General features: G+C 41.2%; 1 protein-coding gene across 1 annotated transcript in view; it reads left to right on the top strand.

The window, feature by feature from the left end:
- The first annotated feature begins 6,949 nt into the window (after positions 1 to 6,949).
- Positions 6,950 to 11,123, top strand: part of LOC102830147 (tetratricopeptide repeat protein 27-like) — a 310,736-nt gene continuing 306,562 nt past the window's right edge. The window contains exons 1-2 of the mRNA XM_006835274.1: positions 6,950 to 7,049; positions 8,272 to 8,449. Coding sequence (XP_006835337.1) covers positions 6,950 to 7,049; positions 8,272 to 8,449 — 278 coding nt within the window. The remainder of the gene's footprint in view (positions 7,050 to 8,271; positions 8,450 to 11,123) is intronic.

Below are 11,123 nucleotides of genomic sequence, written 5' to 3'. Positions count from 1 at the left end.
GTTATGAGTTGGGCTGCTACTGAAAAATCAGCAGTTTGAATCTACCATCTGTGCTGAAGGAAAAAAATGAGGCTTTCTGCTTCTTTAAAGATTGACAGTCTTGGAAACCTTAGACAGACAGGGTCGCTATGAAGTTGGAAATGACTCCACGGCACATAACAACCGCCACCACCATATATAACAAATTGTACATTTATATTATAAAAATTCAGAATCTTGCCTTCATTTTGAGTTATTATTTATGGGTTCAAAGATTTTCCTACTTCTATTAACATTAGAGAGCAAGAGGATTAAAATATACAATGTAATTTTATTAAAAATATATAAAGTTGGAGTGCATTTTTATTAAAAACATATACATTTTAGTAAGTGTAAGAAAGTTTTTTCATGTTTTAAAATGTATATTCTAAGCTATTTTAAAGTATCTGTTATAAAGGGGAAATACCCACATTTTAATTAATACTGATTAAAGTTTATGATTTTTATTTGCTTTTAAGATTTAATTCAATCTTATTTTTATACAAACAAAATTGACTAGCTGGAGTGTTCAATGTCAGCTAATTGCTAGTGTAAATTGGTGCCATGCTTAAAACATTTTACATTTTGTATAAATTGTTCAGTTTTTCCTAGTCACTTTCTGTTGTTGTTGTTGTTGTTGTTGTTATGTGCCATGGAGTCGGTTTCAACTCAGAGCAACCCTGTGCAGGGTTTCCGGGTTTGTTCTAATCTTTGGAGCAGAAAGCCTAACTCCAAACCTACTTCCCTCTAGTCGATTGTGACTCACAGTGACCCTACAGGATAGAGCAGAACTGCCCCCTAGGGGTTTTTTGTTTTTTTGTTTTAAGTTTTTATTGTGGATTGAGTGAAAGTTTGCAGGGCAGATCATCAGTTTTACATTCAACAAATCATACACCTTGTTTCATTACAACGATTATAATCCCCTCCATGTACCATCTGTTAACATTATTTCTCTCTATTCAGTTTAGCTCTTCAGCTCTTCTTCTTTTTTTTTTTTTTTAAACACTCAGGCATATATAATAACTTACACCACCAAAGGCGCATTCTGCAAGTCTGCCTCGTGGCCACCAGCTCTTAGTCCCTCTCTTCCCATGAATCTAGAGTCCTCAGCTGTTCCCTCTCTCCATGTCCCCATCTCTGCCTCCATCTCTGGTGTAGCTGCTTCTTTGGATAAGGCCCTACATTCTGCTGTGTTCTTCTCCCTTGATGGTCTTAGGGTCCTTTGTTTCTGGACTGTAAGATTAACTACTCCCCCGTTTTTTATACAAAAAAACTCTGTATGACAGAGCCCTGTTGTTCCAACATCGAGCATGCATCACTATTTACCTCTATCCTACTTAACCCATGCCAACCTGTCTCAGTGTTCCCGTATCTACCTTGTTCTTCCATCCCCTTACACACAATAGGGTTTTCAAGGCTGTAAATCTTTACAGAAGCAGACAGTCGCATCTTCCTCCCGAGGAGAGGATGGTGGGTTTAAACTGCTGACCTTGTAGTTTGCAATGCAACACGTAACCTACCATGCTCCCACAGCTCCTTTGAGTAACTCCAGAGCCAATAAATAGAACATAAAATGTAATAAGAAAATGGGCCCTTAATTTTGCAATTCTTTGTTGCATTTCCTGCTCAGAGGAAGATTTGACAGGCTAATTAATTAGTCTTATCACTTACCTGTGAACTTCTGTGAAATTTAATTCAGTAGTCTGTTTTCCACATTATCCACAGCCTAACTGTAGACTTTAAAAACCATTTGGACTCAGGAGTCTTCTGTTTTGAGAACACAGGTAAGATGTGGAGAGGTCTTCCTCTGGAGCCTGAATCATGTAAATCAATGTTTACATGATATTCAAGATCACCTTATCCAAGGATCTTCTTGAGTGAAAGGAACCCCCATGTAACCTTGGACTTACTTTGTGTGTTTGTGATATCTAGAGCCCTTTGAAGCAGAGGGCCGGGCGTAGGAGGGCCATCTTGCTTGACTCTAAGGGCAGGTGCATCTGAGAGAGAGCTCTGAAGTAGACGGAGTGATAGCCCCTAGAGGGGGCTGGTGGGGTCAGTAGAGGCACAGGTCCTAATATTGGTTTATGTCTCCTTTGAAATTGCATTGTATTGAATACAGTCTTGTTAAAAGCCTTATCCTGTGTCAATTGAATTAAGGCCTATCAAAGAGAAGGGTCTTATTTTGACTTGGACCAGAGCATTATGAGAAAAGCAGCACCCCTTCTTGGGTTATTATTATTGCTGTTAGCTGCCATTGAGTCAACTCTGTCTCATCGTGCCCCCATGTACAACAGAAGCATCTATGTACAAGGATCATGAAGACGGGCTAGAACTGTCGCTAGGTCCTATACCACTTTCATGATTCTTGGTATGTTCCGGTTGTGGACATTGTTTATTTTTGTCTCTGTCATCTATCATATAGATTAGCAACCACTGCTCTGTCATCTATCATATAGATTAGCTTGACTTTCCTAGATTTATATACAAATGGAATCGTAATATGTGCTCTTTTTGAGACTGGCTTCTTTCACTAAACGTAATTATTCTGAGATTCATGTATTTGTTATAAATAGCCATTTAAAACAATATGTTATTATTGTTGTTGTTAAGTGCTGTAGAGTGGGTTCCAACCCATACTGACTCAGCATAGGGTGTCCTGGGAGCTGCTGGTGAGCTTGAACTGCTGATCTTGCGGTGCACACTGACTTGGCAGTCCAGCTTATCAGTCCACAGCACTACACCAGGGCTCCTTTTTCTAGTATAGCTGAATAGTTTACCACTGTACGCATATGAGTTTCTGAGTGGTGCAAACTTTAACTTGCATGGCTGCTAATAGAGGTTTGATTCTACCCAGAGGTAATTTCTAAAAAAATATCAGCCATTGAAAATCCTATGAAACACAATTCTACTCCTATGCACCTGGGGTCCGCAACTGGGTGTATGGATAGATCACCATTTGGGTTGTTTCCAGTTTTGGGCTTTTAGAAAAAAGCTGCTACAAACACTTTAAAAATTATTATTAAATGTGACATTTGTTAATAAATATGAAAGTGAGCGAAGGACATGAAATGGTGGTTTGCCATGTTTGAGCTAGTGAAAAGATCCTGTGTCCTCTCAAAAACATACAGGATAGAAGCTATTTAGAGAAAGGTGTCATTAAAATACAACGTAAGATTCTGAGAAGCATGGCATAATGAACACATGCATATAATTTTGTGCTCTTTTCAAAACACGTTAAAACTTTGTAAGAAAAGAAAATTAAGACACAACCCACAAGGAAAGGAAAGACAAGAGAGCAGGTAACACCATTTTGGAAGGCAGGTAACTGATTTGACAGACCCTAAAATCCAATCCTAAAAAGGCAATAGGAAAAGGTAACACATGAGACTCATCTCTGACTGAAAAATCTGTTTGCTGTGGAGTCAATTCTGACTCATGACAACCTCTATGTGTCAGAGTAGAATTTTCCTGCATAGAGATTTAATGGAGGATTTTTCAGAAACAGATCCCGAGGCTTTTCTTCTGAAGCAACTCTGCGTGAATGTGAACTGCCAACCTTTTGGTTAACTGCTGAGCACATATACTTTGCACCACCCAGAGACTCCATCTACATTGAATAACCCCTGAAAGATTCAGTAACTGGGATGAACTAAGAGATTAGTAAACACGGTTTTAGGTTAATTAAATGGGATGTTCCATGAAACCATTACCCTAACTCTCCAATCCAAGGAACCAAATGTCATGACGTACTTGATTGGGCTTAAGCAGCCTCAGTTGTGTTTTGTATTATATTATTTTTGGTAAATGTGTTTATTACACAGCTTTTACCAATTCAAGTGTGTAACTTAGTGACTACTATAGAGTAATCAATTGTTCAGCTCTACCATTAATCAAGGAGTCCTGGTGTGGTGCTGTGGGTTAATGCACCAGAATGCAAAGTCATTTGAACTGCAAGGTCGGCAGTTCGAGCTTACCAGCTGCTCCTCAGAAACCCTATACAGGGCCGCTATGGGTTGGAACCTACTCGACAGCACTTCATGACAACAATAAGAACGCTTAATCAATGCAGTTTTTTCATGCCAGTGTTGGCTAGGCACAAGGTCAGTGGTTTAAAACCACCAGTTGCTCCATGGGAGAAAGATGAGGTTGTCTGTTTCTGTACATACTTACAGTCTGTTGCTAAGTGCTGTCAGGTTGATTCCGGCTCATTGCGACCCTGTATAGGGTTTTCAAGGCGAGGCTGGCAGGTTTGAACTGCCAACCTGAAAATAGCAGTCCAGGACGTATGCTACAATACCATGCCAGGACTCATTTAGTCTATGAGTTGAAAGCAAACTTGATGGTAGTAGATTTGGTTTTGTAAACCTAAATTCAGTACTCTTTAAGCGATACTCCCCCATTACAGTGGGAGAAAGATGAGGCTTTCTGCTCCTGTAAAGATTTACAGCCTCAGAAACCCTCTACAGGGTCACTATGAGTCGGAACCGACTCCACGGCACACAGTCACCAGCCACCATAGTTGTTACGAATTCGGGCTGCAAACCAAAACATCAGCAGTTCGAAACTACCAGCTGTTCCTCAGAAGAAAGATGAGGCTTTCTGCTCCCATAAAGATTTACAGCCCTGGAAACCCTGTACAGGGTCGCTATGAGTAGGAACCGACTCCATGGCACATAACCACCACCACCATTGCTTAAAATAGGACTCCTGGTGTGGCACTGTAGGATCAGCACTGGTCTTTGAACCACAAGGGTGGCGGTTCAAACCCACCAGCTGCTCCTTGGAAACTCTATACAGTGTCACTATGAGTAGAAACCGACACAACAGCACTTAGGAACAATAACCTCTTGAATTGGTTGAACTCTGACCATTTCTTTTTGGTACAGTAGTTTGGTGTATTCCTCCCATCTTTGCTACTTTCTGCATCAAAGTATTTTGATTCAATATTTTGCCCATGTCGTTGTTGTTAAGTACCAACTGTTTTCAAGTCTTTTGGGTATATGAGTAGGAGTAGAATTGTTTAACACTGTTTTTAATTATGTGAGGAGCCATCACACCGTTTTTTGTTTGTTTGCTTTGAACAATGGCTCTGTGTGCCACTGTGGGTTAATGCGCCAGACTGCAAAGCCGTTTGAACTGCAGAGTCTGCGGTTCAAGCTCACCAGCTGCTCCTTGGAAACCCTGTGCAGGGTCGCTATATTGGAATCGACTTGATGGCATTTAACAACAACAACGTGTACCATTTTTCATCCCCATCAGCAGTATTCCCAAATTCTTGCCAACATTAGTTGTTATTACTATTTTTCTAATTATTACTAATGTTAGTCATCTGAGCAGAGTGACGAATCTTTTTTTTTCCCCCTAGAGCGGAGCACCCGGTCTTTAGTTCTGCAGAACCTCTGTTGGGTTAGATCTCTCAGTTATTAGCCAAATTTGAAATAACTGCACTACCAGGGCTACTTGTTGATCTTTTGTTGTTGTTGTTAAGTGCTGTTGAGTCGGTGTTGACTCATAGTAACCCCAATAGGGTTTCCTATATGCTTGAACCACTGACTTTATGGTTCTAAGTCCAATGCTTATCCTATAGAGCTACCATTCTGTGTATTTTTGTGTTGAATAAAAAAAAAAGACACAGCGACCAAATATTATGCCCTACATAAATAGCTTTTAATGAATTCTTAATGAGAAGACCTTCTAGTGCATCTGCTGGCAGAGACTTACCTAAGATAGGCAGTTATGCCACCTGTCCCAGGAGTCAATGGGTGAGGTGGACCGATGGGGCACCAATGATTATTTTCTATGGCCACTGCAGTTGCCATAACCAGTTATTTAATTCATTCCAATTTTATACTGAAAGGGTTCTTAATCTGGGGGTTCACGACTCCACTTTGTGTATATGTTACTACCTCAAATGGATTCCAAATATTGAGTAGTAAGAACCCACGTGCATTCTGCGAGAACAAGGATTTGCTGTTGTTGTTAAGTGCCATCGAGTCGGTTTCGACCCATAGCGACCCTGTATAGTGTTTACCAAGGAGCAGCTGGTGAGCTTGAACCGTCAACCCTGCAGTTCAAACGGCTTTGCAGTCTGGCGCATAAACCCACTGCTTAGGGTAGTCTAGGAGCTGTGGTAGCAAAGTGGTTTCCAACCGGGCTCTGAACCGCAAGGTCAGCAGTTCGAAACGACCAGCTGTCCCGCGGGAGAAAGATGAGGTTTTCTGCTCCCGTAAAGACTTACAGCCTCGGAAACTCTGTGCAGGGTCTCCATGAGTCGGAACCGACTCCACGGCACATAACAACAACAAGGGTAGTCAAAGGTAGTCCAGAGGGTTGTGATGCAAAAAGGTTTCAGAATCACAGCTCATCAAGTAAACGGCTGTTAGCCAGAACTTTGGTTTTGAGCTGCATTTAAAATCCAATCCTTGGTTTGTTGTTGAATTGGTTCTGAATCATAGTGACTCTGTCTAGAGTTTCCGAAGAGCGGCTGGTGGGTTTGAACCGCAACCTTAAGGCTCAAACCGTCCTTTTGGTCCATAGTTTATCCTTCAGGTTCACACGGTAAACTAGCCACAGCCCCACTACAGTTGCTCCGGGCAGCGCCCCCTGTTGGGGCGGGATGAGATCAGCCTCAGTCTCAGCCACACACACACACGCACACGCACACACACAATTCCACCGATTTCCCCTCCCTGGAGTGGCGAGCACACTGGGCATGCTCAATAGCCTGGTCTCGGCGTTGTGTCCCAGGCGGAAGTCGGAAGCGTGTTTTTTTTCCCAGGCGTCCCTGCGCTGCTGTCATGGTTGCCTCCTTATATTGGTATCCGCACATGGGGTATTGAGGCTGTAGGGTATTTACAGTAATTGTCGCCTTTAGGTTTGGCGTCTTTGCACCTTACTCCTACCATCGTAGGAGCGCGTCTTGGCTGCATCGATGTCCGGGGAGATGTGGATTCCGGAGTTGGCAATTCTGAGGGGCTTCCCCACTGAGGCTGAGCGACAACAGTGGAAGCAGGAGGGGGTCGTCGGCTCAGGTGAGAGATGTTCACCTGCCAGCGTGGGGCCTGTGAGGAGGAAGGGTAACGGTGGTTGGATTCTCGTACCTCTTAGTTATACCCCCTCTGTAAGAGTCTAGCGGTATCCTTAAGGGTTATCGTGGTTTCATCCTTGACATGGTGGGCGTGGTGCGCGGGTTCTTTGGGTATCGTTAGCTAAAACTTATTACCTCCCAGATTCAGTAATAACAATAGCAATGTCTTTTAGTTTTTGGAGTGCTTAATATGTACCAAGTCATTTAATCCTTGTGATAGCTATGTGAGATAGATTCTACCATTAATTCCCATTTTGCAGATTGATTATGTAATTTAAAGTTACACGGCAGGTATACAGAAAAGCTGAAACAAGGCAACAGAGGTGTAGTTCTTGTGAGTAGTGCATATTTACTGGAGAGATAAAGAGTTAAAAGGTACATTTACTCCTGGGATATAGGCACAGCTTGTGGGATTTAAGCTGGACCCAGAAGAGAAATAGTAATATAGCACAGAATGTAAGTGTCTTTGTGTGTGTGTGTGTGTGTGTGTGTGTGTAACGCAGTGGTAAGTCTGGAAAAGTTTTATGGACGACAATCTAGAGTAGATTTCTGGTTAAAGGATAAGATGGCAAGTGGCGAAGAGTTCAGCAAGAGAAATCTTAAGTGCAAAGATGTCCAAGGTGGGAATGTGCAGGGGACATTGCGGGGAGGGGAAAAGAAGAGTAAACCAGTAGCTTGTTGTGACTTCAAGAGGCAGAATAATGTTGGAAGGGGGAGCCAGATGATGAAGTCTTTAGAACCTGCGTATCTTGGTGACATTTTCAGCAGAAGGGTTATAATTCTTACCAATGAAGGATATTATCCTGGGTCTCACTTCCACCTTTTTGGCCTTTATCAGTACAGTTGAACTTGAGGTGATGCTTGTAGATGATGAGGATTTGCTCATTGCTTTGTGATTAATGTACAGCAGGCATTCTAAATGTGTGTGTGTGTGTGTGTGTGTGTGTGTGTGTGTATGAGAGGGCTTTACAAAGTTTTGTGAAAAATTAAATACTGGGGGTTTTCCACAAACATTTTGAAGCCCCTATGTGTGTATGTGTACATACATAATATGTATATAAGTTTTTGTATACTACAATGATATATTTAATTATCAGTGTCATTATCCTTTATAGAATAAAAAAAAATGTTGTTTTGGCTTATTGAACTAATTCTTTCCATTACAGAGAGTGGATTTTGCCTACAATTGCTGCTAGAAGGGAGCTATGAACCAATATTCTTAAATTCATTAACTCAAAATATCTTTAATTCAATGATGATGACTGAAGAAAAGATCGACAATTACCTGGAAAAGCAGATAGTAACATTCCTGGATTGTTCAACAGATTTGGAGAAAAGCGAAAGGTAGCATTTCATTTGAAAATTGCATAGAAAATCAGATTCTGGGTACATTTTACAGTGCTTTGACATTGTATGGCACTGATTTTTGTAGTTGTTAAAAACTGGCTTTACATATAGTTATTGTTCAGGATGTACAAAGTAATCTATGCAAGAACTTCTGTCTAGAGGTCCCTCCACAATTAAATTGTAAAGTGATGTAGTATATAAGGGTCTCACATAGGAGACTGAGCATCTAAGAGGATGGTAAATGATAGGGCATTGAGCCTCCAAATGTTTAGGTCTCATAGGTAGGTTTTAGCCATAGGCAGAACTTTAAACTTTATTTCCTTTTAACCTGAGAACTCATGTTAGCAGTCTTGCTATTTCTAGGTTAGTGAGAATGATACTTGTAACTATTTTATTGTGTTTTGCACTTTGAGGAGCACTTGTGATACAGTAGTTAAATAGCTCTCCTGCTAACCAAGTGGTCAGCAGCTCAAATTGACCAGTTACTCCATGAAAGCAAGCTATAACAGTCTGCTTCAATAAAGATTTACTGCCTTGGAAACCACATGGGCCTGTTCTACTGTGTCCTGTGGGGTCACTATGGGTCTAAGTCTACTTGATGGCAGTAAGTTTCATGTGGTTTATGTAATTTTGGTATTAAGTAAAAGCCCTGGTGTCGCGCTGTAGAATATACACTGGACTGAAAGGTCAGTGTGAACTGCAAGGTAGGTGGTTCAAACTCAACAGCACCTCACTGGAAATCCTATACAGATTGGCTATGAGTTGGAACTAACTCGATGGCACTTAACAGCAACATAGTGGTGACATAATGCAGCAGTGAAACCTGACTTTTAATGCCCTATATTTGACAATAGTAAAATATTTTTGAAACCTTTTATTGTGGCTTGAGTGAGGGTTTCCAGAACAGATCATTGGTTTTACGCTGCACATATCTCACACTTAGTTTCATCTCAATGATTGCAATCCCCCACAATGCAACAGTTATCTCACTTCCTCCCTGTGGCTCCTTTCTCTATTCCATCCTCCTTTCCAACTCCTCTGAAACCTATCTCCAGGTAAATGTTGCACTTTTGATCTTGAGTGGTTGACCATTCCATAGTGAGCATACTCCACTAGTGTTGTTAGTCATCGCACATTTTTTAAAAATGGTTATTTTTTTTATTTTTATCTTTTTCAACTCAATGATTATAGTTCCCTTTCTGCAACATTATCTTACTTCTGCCTTATGGCTCTCCAGTTACATCTTGTTTTTCACAAATGAACAAGGCAAAAATATTTGATGTATACTTATAAAAAACAAACAAACAAACATGTATTTATTTAAGTGTTCAGTGGGCACATTCTGCCAGCCAGCCTCCTGCCCATAGGCACATAGCCACTGAGTCTGCTGCCAGCACTTTTCTAGGTAGGGATCTCATGCTCTACTCATGCTCTTCCTTCTTGATAGTCCTGGGTTCTTCTCTTCCTGAAATGAAAGATTAACTACTCCTTCCTTTTAATTGCACATCTTTACAGTTACAGTTATGACAATCGCAATTAATCCTGCTAACAGGTACTTACAGTTGAGTCATAAATCCTCCCATCCCCTTTCACGAGATCCGGCTGAAGAAGAGGGAAACTGTTCAGTGGGGATTCTACCTTACCCCCCTCATTCTGCTACTGAGCACTCTCATGAAAGCTAATAAACTAGCTACATCATGTCTTTGTAGCCTCTCTTGCCCCCATTTCTGATAACCAGTGCCTATATTTCTCATTCCTATCAATCCAGTACACTTAGGAAACAAAGGTGGTTCCGTGATATGAAGAATCCTTCCATTTTGGTTGGAATTTTGAGTAACTGCACCCATAAGCAAAGTCCAGTTCATCAAATTTTAGCAATTTACACTTGCTCACAATATCAAGGATTTTTATCTTCATCTGGTCGAGTTCTGGTCAGCTTGCCTTTCACGGTTGGTCAAATGGGTACTAGCTGCCTGTTTGGGAGTTCATGCACATCTCCCTGTATTTGGGATCAGCTGGGTGCTTCACTCTCAGCAATAGTCCCTAGTGTGTATCAGTTCCCGTGGAGTCAGGAGTTCACACATCTCCCTTAACCTCAGACCAGCCAGCCCTTCCTCTTCACTCTTTCATCTCAAGACCAGTGGAACATGGTCAAACTCAGCCTGGGTTTTCATTGCTGCATTTCCCCTACTTTCTCTCACTAGTGGACCAGGGTGGTCACCATCCAGCATACCAGACTGTTCATGGGTTCCCTTTGAGTTTCAGTCTTACAAGGGGGTTTTCCCTGATGGGCTGACCTTTCTTGCCTTGATGCCTTTAAAGCAAACAACTTGCTTGCTATTTTAATACCCAAACAGTCTGCTTTTTTTCTGCTGGTTGTTTTATAAGTAAGACTCTTCTGTTCTCCCAGCTGTTCTGGATTGGTTTGGATGTCTTTTCAAGTGGGAGTGTCCCACCAGCAGGAGAATTTTTCATGTGCCTCTTTCTTTTCTCCACTATCTCTGGTATCCGTGTCAAATTTTAGTTCTTTTTGTAAATGAATGCAATTTTGTTTGCCATTATTTCTAGGGAATGACTTCATATATTCCTTTATCAAATAAACCAACCACTGTATCAGGCTAAGTGAAAAAGTATTGCTACCAAAACCATGGAAATATTTTTTTTTTTTTTT

This window comes from Chrysochloris asiatica, unplaced genomic scaffold (assembly GCF_000296735.1).
Source record: "Chrysochloris asiatica unplaced genomic scaffold, ChrAsi1.0 scaffold00016, whole genome shotgun sequence".
In the NCBI taxonomy this organism is placed as follows: Eukaryota; Metazoa; Chordata; class Mammalia; order Afrosoricida; family Chrysochloridae; genus Chrysochloris; species Chrysochloris asiatica.
This window is presented reverse-complemented; position numbering and strand designations above follow the sequence as displayed.